The sequence below is a fragment of the Carassius auratus genome, chromosome 19, assembly GCF_003368295.1.
Source record: "Carassius auratus strain Wakin chromosome 19, ASM336829v1, whole genome shotgun sequence".
Taxonomy (NCBI): Eukaryota; Metazoa; Chordata; class Actinopteri; order Cypriniformes; family Cyprinidae; genus Carassius; species Carassius auratus.
In genome coordinates, this window is record NC_039261.1 from 14,157,370 (window position 1) to 14,182,870 (window position 25,501).

General features: G+C 37.0%; 1 protein-coding gene across 1 annotated transcript in view; it reads left to right on the forward strand.

The window, feature by feature from the left end:
• Positions 1-10,923: 10,923 nt before the first annotated feature.
• LOC113119502 (atrial natriuretic peptide receptor 1-like) overlaps positions 10,924-25,501 on the forward strand; it is a 113,562-nt gene continuing 98,984 nt past the window's right edge. The window contains exons 1-2 of the mRNA XM_026289033.1: positions 10,924-11,488; positions 11,987-12,763. Of these exons, the coding sequence (XP_026144818.1) occupies positions 12,016-12,763 (748 nt within the window). The 5' untranslated portion in view covers positions 10,924-11,488; positions 11,987-12,015. The remainder of the gene's footprint in view (positions 11,489-11,986; positions 12,764-25,501) is intronic.

Sequence of the window (25,501 nt, forward strand, 5' to 3'; positions counted from 1 at the left end):
CTCAATAATTTTATATTACTGGATTTAAAAAAGACCGCTAGTGCAGTCTTTAAAATGAATTCTTGAACAGGAGAACATCTGCTAACAAAATAATTTAATTTGGCCTGATTTGTTCATTTAAGAAGTTTTGGATTGGTTTTGAAATGTTTGTCTGTTATGAAAGTAATGAAATGAAAGTATTATGACACGACAATGTTAGATTTAAAATCACATAATCCCAAGAAAATAGTATTTTTAATCATAGTTGAAAAAGTATTCCAAATGTTAAATGGAAATTACGAAGAATGCATGTTAAATTCAAGTAAATAGTACATTTTGTGAATCTAAAATGCCAAAATATGGGTGAAATAATGTTCCATCACCATACATGTATTTATGTAAAAATGTAAATACATACTACTTCTGACCTGTATTTATTAATTCATATATATATATAAATAAAAGACTGTGTGATTACATGTGGTCATACTAAATTGCACTATTTTTAAAAATGATTTAAACCTCCTTGCCAACAACTAATGGAGTTGTTTAAAGAATAATGGCAAATCAAAATTGCAGTTTGTTTTTTTGTTACATGATCTATATATGGTTGTCCTTACACTGAATGACACTTCGTTGTGTCTTCTGTTCAAATGTATGGTAGTAATTATTTTAGCTTAGACCTAAAACTAAACCGGACGCATCCAAATGTAATTTTATTGTTGTTTAAATGCATTGCAGACTGATTTATTGTTATCTTAGATATCCTCATTACTTTTTATTCAGCACTTTCATTCTGAATCAGAGACTTTATGCATCACTGCATGTGTGTATGTATAACAGATATTCTCTCTGTGTTCGCACAGCTCTAAGGGAAGTTAGCTTTGACCCACATGACCTGTGCAAATCAGATCCCGCAGCTCTCCTTCAGATTCAAATGAAGTGTACAAACATATGTCAGTGTGCTTCGCCTCTGTGAAAGTGGTGCACAGCAGCACCTTGCCAAATTCAGTTAAATCTGTTTCAACATGGCAAACAAAAACTATTTGTTTGAACTCACACAGTCAAGATAAATTTTCAGCATAGTTTCATCGTTTATATATCATGTGCATCTGGTTCTTCTTGTCTATGACGACATGAACCTAACTCTTAAAGAGATATTTAATAAACATACATGCTTGCCAAATATGTTATCAAGGGACATTGCAATTTACGCAGCCTTACAGCGCCATCTAGTGGTAAAGAATAATATACAGTCGTGGCCAAAAGTTTTGAGAATTACATAAATATTCGTTTTCAAAAAGTTTGCTGCTAAACTGCTTTTAGATCTTTGTTTCAGTTGTTTCTGTGATGTACTGAAATATAATTACAAACACTTCATAGGTTTCAAAGGCTTTTATCGACAATTACATGACATTTATGCAAAAGAGTCAGAATTTACAGTGTTGACCCTTCTTTTTCAGGACCTCTGCAATTAGACTGGGCATGCTCTCAATCAACTTCTGGGCCAAATCCTGACTGATAGCAACCCATTCTTTCATAATCACTTCTTGGAGTTTGTTAAATAAAAATTAGTGGGTTTTTATTTGTCCACCCGCCTCTTGAGGATTGACCACAAGTTCTCAATGGGATTAAGATCTGGGGAGTTTCCAGGCCACTGACCCAAAATTTCAACATTCTGGTCCCCAAGCCACTTAGTTATCACTTTTGCCTAATGGCACGGTGCTCCATCGTGCTGGAAAATGCATTGTTCTTCACCAAACGGTTGTTGGATTGTTGGAAGAAGTTGCTGTTGGAGGGTGTTTTGGTACCATTCTTTATTCACGGCTGTGTTTTTGGGCAGAACTGTGAGTGAGCCCACTCCCTTGGATGAGAAGCAACCCCACACATGAATGGTGTCAGGATGCTTTACTGTTAGCATGACACAGGACTGATGGTAGCGCTCACCTTTTCTTCTCCGGACAAACCTTTCTCCAGATGCCCCAAACAATCGGAAAGGAGCTTCATCGGAGAATATGACTTGGCCCCAGTCCTCAGCAGTCCATTCACTATACTTTCTGCAGAAGATCAATCTGTCCCTGATGTTTTTTTTTTTTTTTGGAGAGAAGTGGCTTCCTTGTTGCCCTTCTTGACACCAAGCCATCTTCCAAAAGTCTTGGCCTCACTGTGTGTGGAGATGCGCTCACACCTGCCTGCTGCCATTCCTGAGCAAACTCCGATCCTGCAACTGAATCCTCTTTAGGAGACGATCCTGGCGCTTGCTGGACTTTCTTGGACGCCCTGAAGCCTTCTTTACAAGAATTGAACCTCTTTCCTTGAAGTTCTTGATGATCCTATAAATTGTTGATTTAGGTGCAATAGTAGCCACAATGTCCTTGCCTGTGAAGCCATTTTTATGCAACGCAATGATGGCTGCATGCGTTTCTTTGCAGGTCACCATGGTTAACAATGGAAGAACAATGATTTCAAGCATCACCCTCCTTTTAACATGTCAAGTCTCCCATTCTAACCCAATCTGACTGACATGATGATCTTCAGCCTTGTGCTCGTCAACATTCTCACCTGAGTTAACAAGACGATTACTGAAATGATCTCAGCAGGTCCTTTAATGACAGCAATGAAATCCAATGGAAAGTTTTTTGGGGGGATTGAGTTAATTTTCATGGCGAAGAAGGACTATGCAATTCATCTGATCACTCTTCATAACATTCTGGAGTATGCAAATTGCTATTATAAAAACTTAAGCAGCAACTTTTCCAATTTCCAATATTTATGTGATTCTCAAAATTTTTGGCCACGACTGTACCTGTCAAAGACTTATTCTAATGCTGAATGTGAATAATGCATGCTAACACTTGTTTTACTGTACAAGCAGGAGTCTGACTGTTACCCAGTTCACATTATTTCTGCACACTGATACAAAACGATTTGGTTCTTCCAGTCTGCCAATGCTCTGATTTAAAAGGAGTGTGTGCTGTATGCATGAAGTGATTGACAATTACGATTTTAAAAACCAAATGTGATGTTCAAGGTTCAAAAGTTTTTACTTATAAATAATTTACGTTACTCAAAATCAAACTTGCCCACTTCAAAGTGATTTATTATGTCTCGGATGTTTCTTCTGAAATGTCTTTTGATAATTAAAAACAGAAACAAAAGCAATCGCTTACATATGGAGCAAGACATTGCATGTGGACTTCAGAAATATTTGAGTTTATTGCTGGTTCCCTGTGAAGCTCTTAGACAGCAGGAGGCGCCAATGCTTCAAAATCTTAATCACCTCTATGTTTTCTTTACATTTTGTCTGAATTTAACAGTCTGGATCATCACAGCACCCCCATAAACAAAGAGCAGTTTGATTCATCGGTGGTTTGTTTGACAGTGCTTTAATAGCAGATATTTCTGCTTCAGTCTCGTTTTTTAAAGAGAACTGCTTGAACTTCTCCTCTCTCTCTCTCTCTCTCTCTCTCTCTCTCTCTCTCTGCTTAAGCTCAATGTACTATGGATGGGATGACACTAAAAAACATTTGATTCAATAAAGGGGATCTGCAGAGGCTCCATAAACATAAGATGTGCCTGCTTGGACCTCGATTGCCTCTAACCACAGTGTTTACAAGAGCAGATCAGCCCAATTACCCTCCTGTAGCTGAGCAGATGCTCTCCCGTTTAGCCAAAGTTCATTATTTTTGTTAAAGTGCATTTGCCTTCAGTGTGAGAGCAGAGTTTGATTTTAGGCTAGACCGTATGAAGGTATTCAAAAGAAACGTGTCCATAGTGGAGATTAAAAAACAGTCCACACAATTTGCAATGTACTGTTACTTCCTCTACAGTCAGAAATCTGGGTGTTATATTAGACAGCGACTTGTCTTTTGAAAACCATATTTCCCGTTTGGTATCTGCAGCATCTGATCATTTTTAAATAGATTGACAGTCACAGCCCTATATACAAAAGAAATTAGCCAAAAGTTGTTCAAAAACACTTTCAGATGGGGTTTGAGAGTTGTGAGGGTTTTTGAGAACTTGTTACACAGTCTTCCTGTCCTTCAGCTGTTTAGAGAGCTACTTTAATAGACAATTTGTATCAAAATCTTGGCTGAAGTGCCATACACATTCATCTCTCGCTCCCTCTCTCTCACTCACTGATTGCTTATGAAGGTTATTTTCCCTGCAGTCGCTGGGCATTTGTTTCTGCTGTTCTACAAGTGAATGTTAAACCGTGTCTGCTATGAGATGTCTTTCTTCTGCAGGTCAGCGTGAGAGAATAATGCAGAAGACAGGATTTAGCTTCATGGTGGAAGTGTATTTATTGTGGAGCTTGGAGAATAAAAGGATGTATGTTGCTAGATGTAAGATATTATATAACTGGCGTGGTGGTGATTTGGAGTTGAGATTATGGGCAGTGTTTGACGTCATTTAAAAATGACAAAGCTGTTGTATCACCGTCCAGACACTTTAATTTATGAACCACGCTGAAGCACAGTCCATGTAATCACAGCAAATAACCTAAAAGAAAAAAAGAAAAAGTCTCTGCACAGCAGTTGCTTTTTCCACTATTTGGGTCGTATAGCTACATCAAAGTGTCCCCATGACAAGCTGTGATTGTAGATAATGAAAGCAAGTCATTTTCAGACAGGAGTAAATAGGATGCTGTAGATGTTAGTGAAGAGGCCGCCCAGTTCTGTTTGTGCTGTGGAAAGCTTTCTGCTATTGACAACACAGTATATGATTGTGTGTTATTGACAAAACCAATAATTCAGTCAATCTATACATTCTGTTATTCTCGTCTCTCGTGTCTGTAGATCTGCAGATTCGAACAAAATACTGACAACAGAACTGATTTTCTCATGTCGACTAAATATATTCTCTATAAAAAAAAAAAAAAATTCAAAATCAAATGTTCTCTTTCAGATACCTACTGGTGCCACCATGCTGATATGTCTACAAGTGCCTGAAAAAGAGTGCACGTGTGTATAAGAGTGTCTAAAAGGTGAGATATTATTCTGTTTGACCAATACAGTCTGTGAGCTACAATTCATTTAGATTGATTTTCTGAAGCTGTCTGCTTTACATGAATACTGCTCAGCATTCAGTTTTGTGCATGATGTCAGTACATTGAATCCAGACAGAGCAGTTCAAGATCTGATGAAAATATGGGAGAGGTTTTAACATAGAAAACAACATTTTTAAAAATATGTATTATTACTAGCATGTTTGCATTGACTTGCAAAACTTTTAGGGTGTTGCTAAATGTGGTTTTTGATAGGTTTCTATGTGGCTGCTTTAGGGTGTTCTGACTGGATGCAAGTCAAAAGAGCCTGCCTCCAAGTCTCTGTGATATTCTGGTCTCTAGATATGAGTCAGATGGGATATTTTTTCCCTTTTTATCACCCACCAAGTAAAAATACAACGCAGGAAAGTCCAAAAAAGTAATAGCACACCTCTCATCAAACAAACTGTGATTTGAGATATCATGACTGTAGCTTACAGGTATATTTATTTAAATCCCTCTCTTTAAGAATGAAGGATAATAAAAACAATGCTTGGCTTAGCAACCGCCAGTAACTAGAGCCTTTCAGATCCATGAACATGGACATTTTGGGGTTCAAAAATGAGTTCAGATGAAACCTAAATCAAAATACAAGCACAAAGACAGATGGATCTTAACTAGAACCTCATGGTAGGAATCACACTGAGCAAACAAATAATTACATCAGGCCTGTGTGTTGGTGTGTGTGTGCTGCGCTGTCCAGTCCGGCTGTCTCATAAACATTTACTGCCATCGGCTGAAAGCTAATAAAAATCACTCCGAAGGGTAACACGGTAACAAAAGAAGAAAGGGTGACTTTCAAACAGACTGTCAACAGTGTTTCTTTGTTTTGAGCAACATTTGAGAGAGTGAAAAAAAACCCCACTTATATACATAAATGAACTTTATGTGTACATGTGTACTTAAAGTGCTTTATTTTAACATACTAATTTTGTACAAAAAAAATGTTGTAGTACTGGTACATTTAAACCCATATTTTATACAGTAGTACACTCAAGTGTGAGTGTGTGTGTGTGTGAATATATCTAATTTAGTTAACAGAAGTAACCTGAGAAAGAAAATCTACGTAAGACATTATTTTTTCACAACATCCTCATTTTACAGCATTTTTTAACTAGTATTTACATATTCAGAGACACTAAATAAACTTTTTTCTTTTCATTTATCATTTATTGATATTTTTATCTTTTTTTCTTTTTTTTACGTTGTATTTTTAATTCAGTTTTTATCATATAATATTGGTCTCAGTAGTTCTAGGCTGAGTAAAGTGAATGAGTCTTCACATAAAAAAAGGAGTTACGTTCAAGTTCCACAAATGAGCAGCTGAGCCTTTTCCACTGCCTTTTTTCTGTCTTGGTGCCTCTTGTGGGAATAATGATGTCTGGAGGTAGGGTTGGCGAACAGCAAGGACAGGCAGAGTGGAACTGACAGTTACTAATAAATCAGCAGAAGGCTGTTTTTTGCCATATGGAGACGTCACTCTAGCAACCACCTAAACATTTCACAGAGGCTGCTTTTACTCTCATGTCGGAGGAGTCCATAAAGCCTTGGTTATCTGGAACTGATACCCAGAATGACACCATCACTGCGGAAAGCAAAGGGATCCTGTATCCTGTGCAGGGATAAAAACAGGGAAGAAGTTGAATTTTTCCAATTCTGATGAAACAGATAGAAGCTGCTACAATTTTTTTTGGCCAAACTTCAGACAGTTTTAAAGGAGTCATTGTTGGCCTCTGCTTTTTGTCTTGGTGGCCAGACCATTTAAGTACCTGAAAATGTCAGCCAAGTAGGCAGACTTGCTGAGCCAACTGAAATTATAGAGTTGGTCTACAAGGTTGAACTACGAATCCATGAAAATTTTCTCACCTCATCATGCAAATGAAACAGATGAGTGAGAACTTTCCTGCATTTCGATGTGTAATGGAAGCTGGCATTGTTCCCGCTATGTCCTTGAATGATGAAAACAGCAGTGTTTGTAAAGGTGACATTTGATATAGTTCATCGTCGTGCCAGCTTAATCCAACACATACATTTGGGACCAATACTAGAATATTTTCTCATCTTTGCTGGAAACCTCAAATGGTTATACAAGTTGTTGAAGGTTTGGAAAAAAAAAAAAGTCTTCCATGATTTTGCCATCATGGTCAGATCTAAAGAATTAGCGCACCAAGTCGTCATTTCTATGCTAAACTCTATTATTAAACTGAGCAATCAAAAAGAGTTGCTTAGCTGTTTTCTTTGCCAGTATAACACTGACAATAGTTGCATCTGCAGGTACAATTACTCTACATCCTCTCTGATTACTAGCCATTCATTTTTCTGAGGTTATACAGCTATCCTTCATTCTCCTTCGGCTTATTTTCAAAATAACTTTTGGTGGCAGACTGCTTTGGTTTTAGATGTTGCAGTAGATTGGTTTGTTTATTCAGAGCCCACTAAAGCAAGGGTACACACCTTCCGGGAAGTTCCCAGTTATCCTGAAGATCCTGATTAGCTAGTTCAGGTGTGTTGTTGTAACTGGTGTTAGAGTTCAACTCTGCAGGTCAGTGGCCCTCCAGGAGCAGGACTGGACATCTGTGATCTAAGGTATATGCTTTAAACTTCTGCTCCTGGAGGGCCACTGTCCTGCAGAGTTTTCAAGATTATTGGTGACCGTGTCCTTAACAAACATCATATTCAATGGTAGCTTTTGGTTCACAGAAATGCATGCTTATTTCACTTGAACTGGCTTTGTTCACATTCCTTTTCCAAAGTGGGTTTGACCAAGGTTGTATCTGTCACATGATCATGTAGTTAACTCGTATCTGATTATGTGGATGTTCTGAAGACACAGCCACAATTTATTCATTCTCTTTTCAACTTGAATCAATTGAATCAAGGTTTCCTGAAAATAAAATGACTAGAAATTCTGAAAATTAAACCTAAAGTGAAGACAGTAGAAGTACTTGATCTTTTTATACCAGGAACATTATTATAATCAACTCTTTACAAGATAATGCACAAAAATATTTAATAAAACCCATAAAAGTGTGTGCTATTGACACAGACGAAACTTCATACTGTGTGGCTTTATAGGAAGAGTTTTTAAACAATCAGACTTATGCTTTTTGCCTGGTTGACAATAAAATCCCCTAAGCCAGCGGTTTCCACATCTGGTCCTGGAGTACCTCCAATAATGCTTCAGAGGCCTCTCTCAACTAGCACAACAATTTCAGGTCTTGAGGTCGCTACTTATGAGCCGATGAGTTGAATCAGTGTGTTTTATTAGAGTTGGTGGAACTCCAGGGTCTGGATTGAGAACCACTGAATTAAGGCACAGTCACATTAGCCATTTTTTACAGCAAAAAAGTCATTGTCAGTGGTGTATTCATGCACAAAGTACTACTCACACAGAAATCAGTTTGAAACCAAGCAGACTTCATTTGGTCAGGGAGTCAAATTCACATGAAAAACTTGAACCTGATGCAAAATTTGCAAAAAAAAAATATATGTAATTCCTGAACATGCAATGGTAAATGTGGCTGCACCTTTAGACTCTCAGTTATCCCTAGAGATCTGGTTACATTTGTGGTAGCTTTTGTTTTCATTTATATTGCTGTGTGGCAGTGAGGCATTTTTATAGAATTTATCTACAAATCTGATCACTTCTGGTTTGTAACAAGGAAACCGGCCGATACTGTTGCCATGGTAAACTTGAGAATGAGTAGGACTTGTGCTGTAAGAGAGTCCACAGGTAATTTGTGTGCATGTACTGTGATTCAGATTACACCAAAAGCTGCTGACATCTCTTCCCAAAGCACACTTGCACCACTTCTGTCTAATGATCTCCTACCAAAGCGGCAAAATAACGATGTGTGAAAGCGGCGGTTATCTAACCAAACTTCAGATCTGTAAAGCAACCAGAGGAACAGAGAGGATGTTATTCCACAGACAAATCATTGTGATTTTCAAGGGACCTGGAAAAGGTGCTTTAAAGGGGAAACTGAGCAAGAAAGAGAGTTAGGAAAAGGGAGAGGGAGTCGAGAGTTTCCTCCCACGTACACACACGTCATTATGGGGCTGACTTATCCGTGCTGAGGTAATGCATCAGACCACTTCTCGATCCAGACGAGAGATGAAATGCAAAGGAACTGTTTACACAGCTATTAAGATCACAACACTTGACACACTCTCACACAAAGGCATGTCCTCCTTATTTATTTCCGCACCGTGATCCCGGACCTCTTCTCGTTGCATCGTGAGGTTTATAGGCCGGTGACCAAAGACAACAAAAAGGGACGAGAGATCCCTCCAAACATCAAACATCCTGGAAACACAGAGGGAGGAAGCAGTTTCATTAGGCCATGAAGAGTCCAGACCAAAACAAAACAAGCAAGAACAGTTTGTGCATATTTTTGCACACACAGGAATGTGTAGGCTGTATCCGTTTTTACCATATAGTGATCACAAACATCACTGGTAAAGCTCACTTGTGTTTGTTCATAACTGAGAGGAGAACTTTGAATGGAGGATTTTTTGGAGGTTGAACTCTAAATTTGTGTGAGTAATACAGAAGAATGTATTAGAGATAGGGAAGAGGGAAGAGATTAGAGGAGGTTACCCATAATAACCACCCTGGAAATGCTATAATCTATAGCCACAATGTTGTAACATTGCAGGACTTTTTTCTGCCGATGCAACTTCCAGTTTCTTTTTTGATTGAGGTGTGCATCTCTGATGCACTACACATTTTGGTAGTGGGGACAGGTTTTTCATGCATAAAGATAAAAAATCTATTATACTGCACACAGTATACATACTAGATACTGCAAAAACAGCAAGAGTAACATGGTAGCAATTGAGCATAGTCAGAGAAAGAGCGAGTGACAGAATGAGTAAGGGTGCAACATATCCTGTTTTGGAAACTGTAGCCACTGGTATGTGTGTGGCTGACCGGATGAGGTCAAAGGTGCGAGGGGGGTCCGGATAAGCAGCATAGGCAATCAGGGAATGAATGTACGGGCATTTGGTCGGCTGGGTCACAGGGACGGTGGTAGATATTTGACAGTAACACATCTGCCCTCCTGGAGGCGGGGAAAGAGAAAGTGGCTCACAATTTATCAGCTGTCCAGCCCTCCCTACACTTCTTATTTATGACCGACAATAACTGGGAGGAGCTGGCCTGGCGCGCAGCTAGTCTTTCCCGGAGCGCTCTGCGTACAGGAAGCCAACGGCTGAAGTCCTCCCTGTGCTTTATTGATCTGGAAGTTGTTGGCCAGGGTGAGTGCTGCTGAAGCAAACGAGATGAGGCCGAACGGAGAACTGAACAGAGCAGAGGAGAGGACGGAGCAGAAGCCAATAAAAGAGTAACAGACTGCACAAAAATAGCCTGTTTTAATTGGGAGGAAGTGGGCGAAAAAGCTGGAACAATGAGGAGGAAGAAAGGCATGTGATTAAAATGCCGGAGGTCGAGAGGGACCCCACCTCACCTCGCCTCACACCAAGCACTCGCACAGTGGCAGGGACAACACAACAAGTCCCGCATGCTTCCCTGTGTATTCCCATGCAAGAGGTCAAGTCATTGTTACACAATGATAACGTGGCTTCTCATCCTGTGTAGGGCACAGTCAACTTGTAGCTACAACAAACATATGTCAAGCAGAAATTCTTATCAACCAATATTATTTATATATATAGCCTATATATATATATATATATATATATTTTTTGTTCAACTGTTATATCTATCTATCTATCTATCTATCTATGTGAGGTTCTCCTGACAGAATGGGGTAATGATGCCACATGGCTGCGCAACAGTGCTGTAAACATTCTTTCTACATCTCTCTCTCCTCCTCCTCCTCCTCCTCTCACACTGTGTCATTCCCTCTCAGCTCTCTCCTCCTCCCACCTTGAGCTTCACGCGCATTGACTGATCCAGCACTCACTGGATGTGCTTGAGGGGAGAACAGCCTTCAAACATAGACGTGCATCACAGTAAACCCGCACCTTTAATTTCATTTAGTAAAATAAAAAAGTCGTTTTTACTCTGATTTCACTTTTTTTGTGTGACATCGCGCTCATACTGAGTCAAATCTACACCCGCTGAGATTTTGCCCATCTTATCCAGTGGGGACACGGACAAGGACATGCTCAACAGTTTTTAACTAAAGACGCCTCAATACTCATTAACAAAGTTTCCAAGAAATTCATATGCGTGCCAGGAAAGGGAAATATTTCCTCTTTGCGAATCCCGTTTCCTCAGAAAGAGGGGAGCTCGAGGAATCATGCTGGTTTCTGTGGAGAGGGTCTAAAGTTTCGCTCCTGTAAGTTGGATGAGTCGGTTTGAGCTGTAAAATTAAACGTGTTTTCTCTGAGAAAACAGGAGTTTTGTTGCAGCATTCAAGAGACACGGATTTGAATTTTTGGAGGAAGGCTAGGATTGCAGAGGGATTATGACGCCAAATGACGACCTGATCTGTGGTAATATAATAATTGAACTATTTATTTATTTATGTTTACCGTTAAATTATGTTTTATATCAAAACTGTGTTTTAATATATTAGACTACCTAGGTTGAAGGGTGAAGTGTATGTTTTAGGTATGGTTAGGGATGTAGAATATGGTCATGCAGAATAGCTATGTGCTTCATAAATACTAATATACAGCCAATAAGCAATTGTGAGAATTGGTATACTAAAGTGTTATCAAATATATTTGATACATGTACTCCTGAAAATATGTTTGTTTGTTTGTTTTTTCGTAGCAAAGCCACTAAAAGAACCATTATGGGTTTCCCAAAGCACCTTTCATAGAACAGTTTATAAGAGAAGCATTTTTTTTTCTTAGTGTGAAGAACCTTTCGATTATCAGAAGAATCTTTTCCCACTGCAGAACCTCTGTGAATCTTTGTGGATGATGGACATTTTCAGTTCTGCTGAAAGTATGTCTCAAGCGTGTCTCTGTCTTCATGTTTTTCAGAGTCTTAGTCCTTCCCATCCATTTTGAGAATGGAAGTGTTCCAGATCGGGCCGCTGAGGCTCGCTCTTCTAGTTCTGCTGAGCGGTGTGTCATTTGGAGTGGTTGAACTGGAGCCCCTCGCTCAAAACCAGCCTCAGTCTCTCAGTCCCCATCCGCCTCAACAGAACATCACCCTGGCAGTCATCCTTCCTCTACACAACACTGAGTACCCCTGGGCATGGCCCCGGGTCGGCCCTGCTTTACACTGGGCCCTGGACAAGGTGAACTCTGACCCCAACCTGCTGCCAGGCTACCATCTACAACTGGTCTTCAACAGCAGCGAAAACAAGGAAGGAGTTTGTTCGGATTCAGTGGCTCCTCTCGTGGCCGTGGACCTGAAGTTCTCATATAACCCCTGGGCTTTCATCGGGCCGGGATGTGACTACTCGTCCTCACCTGTGGCCCGTTTCACCACACATTGGGAGGTTCCGATGATCACAGGTGGGGCGAGAGCACTGGGTTTCAATTTGTACTCGTCCATCACCAACATCGGCCCAACGCACAAAAAGCTGGGCGAGTTTGTGGTCAGGATGCACCGGCATTTCGGGTGGCACAAACATGCCCTGCTTGTGTTTAGCGATAATAAGAACGACGACCGGCCGTGCTACTTTGCAGTGGAGGGGCCGTACACACAGATGCGCGAGGACAACATCACGGCAGATGACATAGTGTTTAATGAGGATGATGAACCCGTCCGTTATGAGGTGCTTCTCCGGGACATCAGCCAGAAAGCCCGTGGTAAGTGTAACATGCGTTGTACTTGTTACATGTCATTTATTGTGGCACCTTCCACTGAAAACAACTATGTTCACACAATACAGTTGTCAATCCCATTTGGAACGATACACACCCTTGTGAAAAAGAAGTGTGCTTAATTGTACTGAATTCACACTTGGAGTGTACTTTGGATCTTAAAAGTATGTTTTTCATAACATTTATTTATTATTTATTATAATATAGTATTTAAATAGTAAAAAAGGCCACTTAAAGAGAGTACACTTTTTTATGCACTTTGTAGTAAATTAAAAAATAAAAGTTTATTTTAAAGTGCATTTAAAGTTTTAATACACCTTTGAAGAAGACTTATTTAGATGTGTTGAATAGCATACTAAAGCACATGTGAAGTACTCGATTATAATTGTAAATGTAGTGTGTTATTTGATATTAAATTGAATGTAAATGTACAAAATTGCTGCTTCATCATAACAAATGTGTTAATCGAAAATATGTAATCAAATGAGTAATCTAAAAATACAAAAGAAGTATTATCATATTATATTTAAATATATACTTAAGACTTACTTCAGTGGGTCAGTAACACTCTCCAGTTTATAAATGTACACGATATTAAATATTTATAACACAGTTGTGTCTAAAAACATTACATTCGGTTTATTCTTTTAAAGTTATTTCCATAATAAGAACTGTTTTTAAAAGTATTATAAAGCGTTTTTTTTTTTTTCACAAGGGTATGGTTGTGTTTGATTATGAAAGAAACTTGAATTATAATCAGACTCAATGCTTGAAATATAAAGTCACAGCTGGTTTTTGAGAGCAAGTTGAGTTAATATGTGTATGAAAAGACCTGCTGTCGTCACATCATTGATATTCAGTACATGTTACATAAGTCTGGCTATATCACTCCTGCCTGTCACTAATGTGAGTGCTACAAACCTCTAAGGTTGTGACAAATGTAAAAATATTGTGAGGCTGGGGAGTTTGGAAAGAGTTGGAACCAGTATTTTGAAATGCTTGGAACAGTTGAGAATAAGAATCAAATCCGTATAGACAAGAAGTTTTGTTATTTGCTACAGGTATATGGTTTTCTTCCTCTGTGGTTATATGAATTATTCATGAGTAAGAGAAGAGGATCGTGTCTGATGCCTGTCTGTGCAGATGTTATTTGATCCATTTTATTCACCCTTTAAATATACAGGACGATTTGAGAGTCACACCTAGTATAAATATGGAATATGGTCTTAAACATAAGTTTACATCCAACCAAATATTCTATTAGTAATGGGATTGATGGCTCAGTTGGATTGAAAATACTTGATAACTACACCTCTCCCAATAGATCTGAATAGAATTTCAATAGGACTGGAAAGGGTGGTGCAGACCTAAAGTAATGTGTTCAATGGAACATAATTAAGCAATAAACGCTTAAAATCAGATTGGATTCATTCAGATTAATGAAAATGAGGGCATGCAAACATAACCATTGACTCTATGAACGCAGCCGATTGGTTTAATTGTGACAAATACAAGCTGTAGCATTTTTTATGTGGCTGGAAGGGTAGGGTGGTTACAAAATACAATGTTAAAATTATTGTACAGTTATGCAATTATAATAAACTAAAATTAATTGGTTGAATATGACAAATTCCAATTACAAAAGTACACCTATTACATCCTATAACAATGTGTGCTTAGATAAGAAAAGAAGAAGAACATTAAGTTTGACTGCTAATGCAAATATTGAGAGAAATGTGACTGACAGGTTTATAACGAGAGATTTATTACTCGGGTCTGTCTGTGAGCTGCCACAGGTCCCGCACAGGTGAACAGAAACAGGAAGCAGAAGCCCCTCGAGCTCATCCGTGCCTGAGGCTGAGAAATGAGTTCACGCAAGCACAGCTCTGGAAACAATTAACTCTACCTCGTCCCCGTGCCCCTATTCCCAGGGTCTGACTGAAACAACAGAGCATTTCATAAACGTTTACGGGTAATAAAATCCAGAGAATAGGAAAATTGGAGAGAGACAGAGATATACTGAAATGTCGAGAGGGGAAAGAGGGCAAACGGAATAATTTTGAGAAAATGACTGGCTCACTGTTGGCTTCACACACCAGGAGACACAAGAGTCAAGGTCGTCTCTTCTTCAGGGACAGAATAAAAAGAACCGGCAGACAGGTGGAGACTGATAGATGAGAGTTAAAGAGCTGTGAGAAGGAGTGTTTGTCCCCTCACTCTTATTCTGCTGTGTTTTGTAGTTAATGGAGCAAAATTGGTGCATCGTGATTCAGAATTGATCCATAAGAATTTGTAGTTATTGTGAATTATTTTAAAAAAGCACATATAGGACAAAGCATTATGAATAAGTGATGTGTACAGCAGTCTAAAGGTGGCTCACACCTTTAGACTGCTCATCCTCTTCACATGAGCATAAACGTCCTTGGCATAACAGCAGAGAGGACCGGTATACGGTGTATTTAAACTGACCAGTGTAACCTTTTAGATGTTTGGTTGACTGTACTTTATTTTAATAATGAACAGACTGCGATGTAAGTTTGAAATTAGAATGCATTTTAGATGTTCTGTGTCATTTACACCAAACACAAATGTTGCTAGTTGCTAGTGTGTTTGCAGCACTACTGTTTATTTATTTTTTATATATATATAATTTTTATATATTTTTCAGTTTATTTGATTTTTATTTTTAAATTTTTATTTATTTAAATGTATATTTAAGTTTACATTTATGTTACAACAAACTTGAAAAATTCTACTTGATAAATGTAAATGCTCTAAAACTTTTATGTAAATGATTGACTGATGATTGACTGAATTGATATTTCATACTTGGTCAGTTTATTGATTTGTTTGGTTTACTTTGGATAATTTTTTTATTTTAATACCGTGCAGTGCACTAAATTAAGATTCGAGAGATGGTTCAATTCAGTGCTCAATAAATGATAAGTTTAGAAAAAATTAGTTGTGGATCCACTTATTATTAGTGTGACATTTTAGCATGCAAATCAAGGGGAAAACTCCAAGATATCGGTCCTAAAAATCGGCAGCACATATCGGCCATTGGCTGACCCTAACCTCTAAACATCGGCATTGGCATCGGCTATAGAAAAACCCATATCGGTCAATCTCTAATCCCGGTTAATCACTGGCAGTGTGAAAATGCAAAATCTAGCGACCCTGGAAAAATTGCCGGAACACTTTATCCGTGTATTTGCCGGAATCGCAGTGTGAAAGGGGCTTATGTTTAATGGAAGTGTTTTTTTTTTTTAAATCATGATACGGGAAATATATGGAAGCCTGTTTCTGCCACTCAATACAAAATAAATAAATAAAAAGCTAATATAGACCCAGATTGGTCAAAAGATATGTTGCACAAATTTAGATTTTAAACCTTCAAAACCTATTGTGCACAGTACTTCTTGTGCACAGTTATATCTGTGAATTTTGTTTTGCTTTTGTTAAAAAAGATATGCTAATCTTTATCATACACTGCAAATTGCATTTTGTTAATGTTGCTTTAAAGAAATCTTGCTGATTTATTGCCTCAGAAAATTCTAGTTAAGGTTCCTGTACTTAGATTCAAGGTATATTCAAGCTTTCATAAAATGGATTTCAGTGTGAACCTGTAGTGGTAATATTTACATATTAAAGGTACAGGTTGTAGAACCTGCCACGAGAGGGCGCACTACCAAAACAATAACAATTGCGTGGTTTGATGATGCTAAGAAGGAGCCTGCAATATCACAATTTTGATTTACCTCACAATCCTGACTTTTTTCCTTTCTTGGCTTGAGTTTGTTTTACCTATTTTCCCCCGAATTGTGAGTTTATATCTCGTAATTTCAACTTCTTTCTCTGCTTTGAAGTTTTGTGCCAGCGTTTTCACTTTTTTCCTCTAAATTGTTGGTTTATAACACACACTCCAAAATGTTTAATGCAGTGCAACTTTACATCTTAACATATGTATCGCACTGCGAAATTCACACTGTGATATACTTTCAGATTTGTGTATTATGAGCTCATAATTTTTTGGGGGAAAAACGTCTGAATAGCAAGATGTCATTTGAGAAATGTGAGATCTAAACTCACACACATAGGGCCTCATTCATGAAACATTAGTAATTATATGAGTAAATTCTGAAAGTTTTGCATGTAAACCAGACCTCCCCAAAAACTTTCCACCAGATTCATAAACGCTTGACAAACAGTTATCCACAAAAAAAAAAAAAAAAAAAAATCCCAAACTTATAATGATAATGCCAGTGCATCGAAAATTCAGTGCCATCATAATTTTGCCAAAAAGAACACTGAACTTTTATGCCCCATTTACACGTGTTAGGGGCAGGTGTACATTTCTTTCATACCAACTCATATTTCAAACAATTTACACAAAAATTTGTTCTGCTTGTGTTTCATGAATGAAGCCCATAGTATGTACTATTTGGGTCATTCTCACGAAACTGTTGAAACGTCATGTCACTAGTGATTTTAGATATTAAACATGCAATTTAGTAATATATAAAAACACCATAATGAAGACAATACTGTTCTCTACCTTGCACAAAGAGTAATTTCAACATAGGAATTAATTATTTGTGCATTTTATTGCGTTTTCTGCTGAAATTCTCATTACCGCAATGCGTCCAGCTGTATCTTAACTTATGTTATGTTGTAATTTAAACAAATTACAATAAAAATATTCTGAAAAAAGTAAATGGATATTCTTCTATAATTTTTCACATGACAGAAAAATGACAGATTGAATATTCGTGTACAATAATAATGATACAAAAGTGGAAATATAAAGTGTCCATGACTAATGTTCTCATCCTCCGCAATATTTTTTGAGGGTCATTTATGCACACAAATTTTTTTTAAATATAAATCTTGATTTTAAATTAAGCAACACATGAGGCAGAACCTTCAAAATACCAACAAGGTAGGCAGATATCTTCATATTGTTCCAGTTAAAAGTGTAAAATTCTCTTGTCAGAACGTCTACGCGACAAATGGATTATCATCACCGAAACGGGTAGTTTTCCACATTTAGAAAAATATTAGATTACAAATTTTCTATGAAAATATACTTCATTAATGCCTGTTTATATCTACTGAGTAAAAAATTAGCTAAATCATCATGGTTTCTCTGTTGTTAGCAAAACATGCTAAGACACCTCATCCTCCGCAACACCATTTTCACTCACCGCAACAATTTAAGGCCAGTTGCGGTAGAGAGAACCTCTTTTTCGGTAATGAGAATTTAATCATACAGACTATTTTTAAATGTATAAAATTAGTTATTAAATTAAATATTATTTAATAACAAAACAAAAAAGCCTAAGCAAAGGCTAGGGTGACCAATTTCAGAGAAAACGTTTATACCAACCCACCAAACCCCAGGAAGGAGAGAGACATTGTGGGTTAGAGGTTACAGCAGGAGTAGTTATCAAAAATTGTTGGGAAGCCTACACAAATGTTGGTGCATCTATCATTATGAGGACTTTCTATAAGTGTAATGATTTTTATACTGAGCAACAGAACTTTGTGTGTGTGTGTGTGTGTGTGTGTGTGTGTGTGCGCACTGCTGTGTGTGTGCACTTTGGATGGGTTAAATGCAGAGCACAAATTCTGAGTATGGGTCACCATACTTGGCTGTATGTCATATTGGAATAATTTCTAAAGGATCATTTGACACTGAAACCTGGAGTAATGATGCTGAAAATTCAGCTTTGTCACCACAGAAATAAAATTCTGGTTTAAAGTATTTTAAAAAGATAACCATCACTTTATCATAATATTACTGTTTTTACTGTAGTTCTGATCAAATAAATGCAGCCTTGATGAGCAGAAGAGGCTTTAAAAAACTTTTATTATTTTTTTATTATTGATGCTAAACTTTTGAATGGCAGTGTATTTAGATATGACAAAATGCAGCAGTTTTAAATTCTAATTCAAAAACAATTATTAAAGAATGGTTAGGGTTAAATTGAAGGAGAACATCTTTATGGAAAAAAGAAAAATATATTGTGAACAATCTTTTTAGGAATGAGCGATTTTGGAAAAACTTTAGGTAAACACTTGGGTGTACTCTTTACCAGAACCAACTCTTTCAGTAGAAAGAAAAAAATAAACTTGAGTTATCATAGACTACATTCCCACTGTCAATGACAATTAATAAATAGTTATTACATAATTATATGATTATTACATAAAATATAAAATAAAATAAGAAACATTATTTTGTAATAATGTATTGTGAATATTTTTTTAATAATAAAACTAAAATTACAAAACTAATATTAGTCTTGTTTGTTTTCTAACATTGCACTATTAAGTATTTATTTTTGTGGAAAACCACAGGGTCCCCTTTAAACAGCTTCTCTTAAAACTTATTCATAAAGCAGCTGTGACAGAATTTTACTAAGGAATGGGGAGAAATCTTAAGCTAAGAAAAAGAGTGAGGACGACCTTTTTGGTATGGATGATGTCAGCATGATTACTAACTACACCCACAGTGATTGGCTGATAAGGGATGGGTATCTGTCAGTTATTTTATAATAGAAATATTGTAGAATGATATATCATGTTGCCATAATCAAATAAAGATTTCAAAATAAAAAAGTTGCAATATTCTAATAAAGTTTGAACTAGAGTGTCACTAATTAAATAAGCATATGTTCAGCTAATTGTCAGCCTCTACATGTCTGCATCTTATAAATAATTGTTATATGTATAAGCAGCCTTTTAATTAACAGACTAGAATTATTATGGCTGATATGACGATTTAGTACAAAGGTAAAATAAATCCAAACTGGATTGCTGTGGAAACAGCCATTTTAGGATTGTGTATGATTTGGTCTTTGTGATTTAGCGGTCCTCTTGACTACTACTAACTTTTCACAGATTTAAGAGCTGATTTTTACATAAAAACACTTTATGAAGTACTTGAAGAAGAGTCAAAGAGTCCTAAAGTTAGGAGTTAGGAGCAACATTTAGTTTCACTTAAAATATTTTGTGAAAATGGCCCCTGGTGTTTTTACCCTATGTTATCTAGTTATGAAGCACTGCAAAATAATTTATGCCAATATTATCTAATTTATTTTCTACATTAAATATTATTTGTTTGACTATACCACATACTTAATATGCCTATTATCATTACCGAAATCATGAACCTCATTTCCGTAACCTATGTATCATTACCGCTACATGCATTCTTTTAAGATTTTATTTAAGAAATTGAAAAATAGTAGTCTGCTTTTAAATGTATGTGCAGAATCTATACATGATGTTCTTTCAGGTTTGCCACATCATTTTGAAAATATTTCAGTTTTTAATGAAAAAAATTATAAAAATGGTTTGCAAAATACACAAGGTGTTGCGGTAATGAGAGAAATAATTGAAAAACACATAAAAATGTTATTATAAAAATATATTTTATGCCAAAGTTTCAATTAACTGTGCATGACTGTTAATATACCATTTTTAAAAATGTGAAAATGTATTATTTTTCCCCATGGCACTGGACTTTTCAGAGTGTTACGGTAATGAGATTTTTAAAGACATGTTTTGGAAAATATGTTCAAAAAATTGTTAAATTGTCAGTAAAACTTATTTCAATTTATGGTCACCGACACTTCAGACCTGGCTCTTAATGCTTAAAAAGAAAATTGGTTGATACAAACATTTTTTAAAATGTCATATATGAAACCTTTGAAACTACGATTTCGTGAGAATCACCCATTTAGGATGGGTAGTATGTGAAATTTGGATGCAATCTAAGACAAGTCCATAGCTGTGTTAATGTTACTCCAGACTGCATGTCTCGCCAAGTGCCAGTGGATTCAGCCAATGCTTCTCCTATCTTGCAGCATGTACCCGAGAAATAGCTGCTGTGTGTCTGAATGTTGACTCCCTATCTGTGAGAGTAATTGCTGTCTTTCCAGAGCGATAGCAGAGTGCTGAAAGAACTGTGAGTGTGAACGGTCTTTAGCTGGGGCGCTCTGTGCTCAGACGGGGTCTAAATCTTCAGCTGCTGTGCAGGCGATTAAATGAGGAGAGGATTGTTAGATGTCCACCAGAACATGGCATCTTTTAATAAGGCTCTCCATTCCTTGATCTCAAAATCACACACACAAATGCATGTGAACATGCATTCGGACACAATAACACTCACGTTTTTCTGAGTTCAGCTGTTCATCTACTGCGTGTAGTATCATGAAAATATATGTCAGGATATGGTGACATACAGTATACGATATTCTGATTAAATACTAAAACAAGTCTTACAAGTCTTAAATCAGTCATTTCTTTTTTTAAATGGTATTTATTTTTAACAATTAACTGTGAATAGGACATTCCTGCGTCCTCACTTACATGTGCAATTACAGATGTTTAGCACAGTTCTAAAAATACATGCTCACTGTGCTCAAGATTTAGCAAAGATTGACAAGCAGTCACTGGTTTAAATAATGGAATCAGCCCAGAATCCCTTGTGACTTTTGTTCTTCTTGGCTGTGGTTTATGGTTTTATTTTGGCTTGTATGACTCCTGTTACTTTTATTGACCTTGTCATCCTGCCATTTCTCTTTTTGAGCATGCAATTTGCAATTTTGAGCATCAGTTTGCAGGCATAGCTGACACAGAGGTGGGGGGTGCATTTGAGAAGGATACTTGTAAATGTCCTGCGGCTTTGTCCTCATCCACTGAAACTAATACTGGTGTTACGGCTACACAAAGATTGTTTGACTTTTATAGAGTGATTTTAAATAAATTCATGCTGTTCTCTGTGCGTGCATAGACTTATAGACTTAAATACACACCTACTTCATTCGTTTTATAACAACACAGTAATAAGCTGCATTATTTTCTTAAATAGCAATATTTTTTACTTCAAACTTATACATTTTAAAACAGTTTCAGAGTGATGATGCAAACTGATGTTAAAATTAATAATAATTAAAATAATACTTATTGTTAATTTTGACAGTACATTTAGTTTTAGTTTTAGTCTTTAGACTAAAATTCCATTTAGTTTTTAGCTTCATTCTAGTTTTAGTCGACTAAATCTACAGTAAATTTAGTAGACTAAAATCGAATGGGTTTAGTTACAGTGCATTTATAAAGCATTTTTCTAAAATTTCCAAACTCATTATATATAGGTTTGATATAAAGGTTTTATGACAGACGCCGATATAACTGCGGTGACACACAACATGCCTTTATGTTAATAAAATAAAACCATTTCTCATAAAGAACCAGAACATTAAATACCAATGGTTATAGGCTAATAATGCATTCTTAATAGCAACTTGTTTACCATATTCTTTATTCTTTCAAGCAGACATATTTATTTATATAAAGAAATTTAGATTAATCTTTAGGGCTACTTAAGTTTTTCAGTCAAGAGCAGTGTGTGATTTTCTGTCTTTCTTTATTATTTGATTAACATCAGTGACTCGGACAATAGCAACTAAATTAGGCTGCTGTCCCTTTAAAACCCAATGCACAGCTGCAATGGATGCAATGTAGTGAAACACATTCTCCCTACTGTTTATGTTCATTTAAAGACATAATCAACTGTGTTTACGTGAATACTCTTCAAAACAGACAATTCAATATCATTTTGTATGTAATTCTCCATTCATGTGACGTGAACGAGTACTCGTGCTCTGAAACACGCTCTCTGTGGGTGTTTGCTTTAATGTCTGCACTCAGAAAACCAGACCGAATTTAGTTCTCTCTTGCGATGTCAGATTTATTCGTATGTCTGCTCTTCTCTTACTCCCACATATTGAGATTTTTTTTTACATTTTATGTTTAATATTAGTTCTGAAGTTCTGAATGAATCTCTTCCCAAACTAATATTTTTATCTTGTTTTTATTCATCGACGAAAATGTCAATAGATTTACATCATAGTGTCGTTGTCGTCATTGTAACTCGTTGTAACCACTATTAACATAATATATTGTTACTCCGGCCTAGTTTCCCTGCATTACAACACCTGTTATGTGTGCAAATGTCATAGCACTGTTTTCATGACAATAGAGTGAATTTTCACTGGGATGAAGCCTTGCTGTTGACAGTTGTCTTTTTTGTGGCTTTCTGAGGTCTTGAAGGAGTGATATGTTAGGAGTACAGGAGCTTGGAGGTTTGGGTGCTGCTAAGCCTCATTGTGAGCGTCAGTGCACTGGCTGCGATGTAGGCGTCGAGCTAATTCAAACGGCATGCTTTTGTCCAAGAGCTGGATCACATCCTGAATTTGTGCCATTTGTGTCAGTGTTTACCCCCACAGCGCTGTTTACTAAATCAAAGCTGCGATTTGTGTAGAAAGAGAGAGAATGAAAAAGAGAGCATGTAGCATATAGTTTCCTGAAGGAAGCTGTGGTCTTATCACCTATAATGGTGGAAATAGATCACTGTAATTACACACATTGTTTTTCTCACATTGTCACACATGCTAGCGGGAGCGTGACACAAATGCAGTTTCTTGCCAAGGTGTTCGAAGTGGTTGTCAGTGTATTGCTAAATGGTTGCTATGTGGAATTTCTGAACTGTTGTCAGGTGGATCCTTACTGGATCTAGTCCAAAAAACAAAAAAACACCTTCATGCTAATTTTTTGTTGTTTTTATTATTGTTATTATTATTAGCCATATGTATTCAGTTTAATAACAACACTGTAATAAGCTGCCATTTTTACTTAAATAGCAATATTTTTACTTATTTTAAATAAGTATTCAATAACATGAAAGATAAAAATAATAAGGAAAAGAAAAGAAAAAATGTAAAAAGTAACTAGAAATTTTGAGCTTGCTTTAGTAAACAATAGTAATGCTTCCAGTCTTTACTGCTTCCAGACACTTTTTTGTGCACTTCTATCTGGATACCGATACCGATACCTGGGCTCAGGGTATCGGCCGATATCGAGTACTGATCCGATACCTGGGTGCGTATCTATATATACAGCTGTATATACTACTAGCCCTGTGTAAATTGCTAGAATTATTTTATGGTGTGCTTCAGACTGATCCCTTAATAAAACATGAACAAATACATGGTGAACTACTGTATTTATTACAATATTTTTATTATCTGACATGAATTTGACAGTAATATTATTTATTTTCTTAAGCGAAAAATAACTTCAAATGCAGCCAAAAATCTAACACTGCAAACTAAAAAAGGCATTTTAATTTTACAATATAACTGTTTAAAAAACTGCAATAAATAAGTCTAGGAATATAAAAAATTATATTTTAATCAGATAATCTCTTTACAACAAAACAAGTAAAAAACAAGCAACCGTCTAGGCATAATTATTATTATCAATAGAGATGCATTATTATTACTACATAGAGACATAGCTAAATCTACTGTAGGCTACAACAGTAGCTTAATATATTGTCAGTTTACTCACGTTAAACCGAACATTTATTTTGATGAGTTGCCATGAAGATCTTTGATTGTCTGTGTTTATGATATGACAGTTTCTCAAATGAAACGGTGACGGTTTATGCGTTCGTATCCTCATATAGTGACACACCGCAGAGACTACAAAACAGCGAGCTCCCGCGCATCTGCGCCCGTCACCCACGTGTCACCACCCAGGTGTAATATTTAAAAAGTATTTTGCAGTTTAATATTCACAGACACTAGTATATATTTGGCTACAGTTTGGAGCCCAGCGCTTAGACTAACACGGAAGCGACTGAACGCAGCTGAAGGTACCGAATATACTTGGGAGACAGGAACTTACTACCGGTACTACAGAGACAGATCTTGTTGCATCCCTAGTCGCGTTTTACTGTCTGGTTGGTCCAGTCTGAAATACTACTAAACAGTGGACACACTGCTAACCACTGATCTATAATATAGAAGCGGCTTCACTTTCTGTTGGCAGTTTAGAACGCGATGAGCAATCCAGTCATATATAGATCAGTGCTGCTAACGCGTCTTCATTTCTTCTTCGCTGCTCTAAACAGGGGTTGCTTGTGGCAACACAGCACAACTTCCTGTGTTTGCAATGCATTCTGAATAGCGAAGAAGAACCGTGCAGCGGTTAGGCAAAGCTAGTGGTCATAACTAGGTCTTGAAAATGGTATCAGATCGGTATATGGGTTCATGTACTCGCGGATGCCAGAATTTGTTGTGGTATCGGTGATATTTCCAATACTAGTATCGGAATCGGAACAACTCTACTCAGAGACCGGTCACCTGTTGACTGAATCGTATGTTTTCATGTAACATGAACCAGAGCTGTCGTAAAAAAGAAACACACGACCATATACGCGAACCAAACAAACAGACACGTGTGCACACTCACAGACAGGTGCCACCCGTCCACTCACAGCAGGAACACTTCTACATGCCTCAATATACACACTGTTCACTATCAAGAAACAGTTCACTGTTCACATTATCGCAACACAAAATAAAACCTTTGTTGCTTTTATTTTATCACTAAGATCTTCTTAATGAATCACAAGGGCTTTTCCAACAAGTCATGCATGATTGCAGTTTCGAAGCACTGTATTTAATGTGACACAGAGCTGCCATAACTCTTTTCTCCATTTTAAGGGGAAAAACATTCAGACCAAACCAGCTGCAGAATGATAAGTGTGAACTGACATTTCCAGATCTCACCCTCTGCACTGTAATTCATAAAGATGGTGTGGCTTCCATTGCCAGCTGGAGCGCTGAGCTCATGTCAGTCATTTAGATG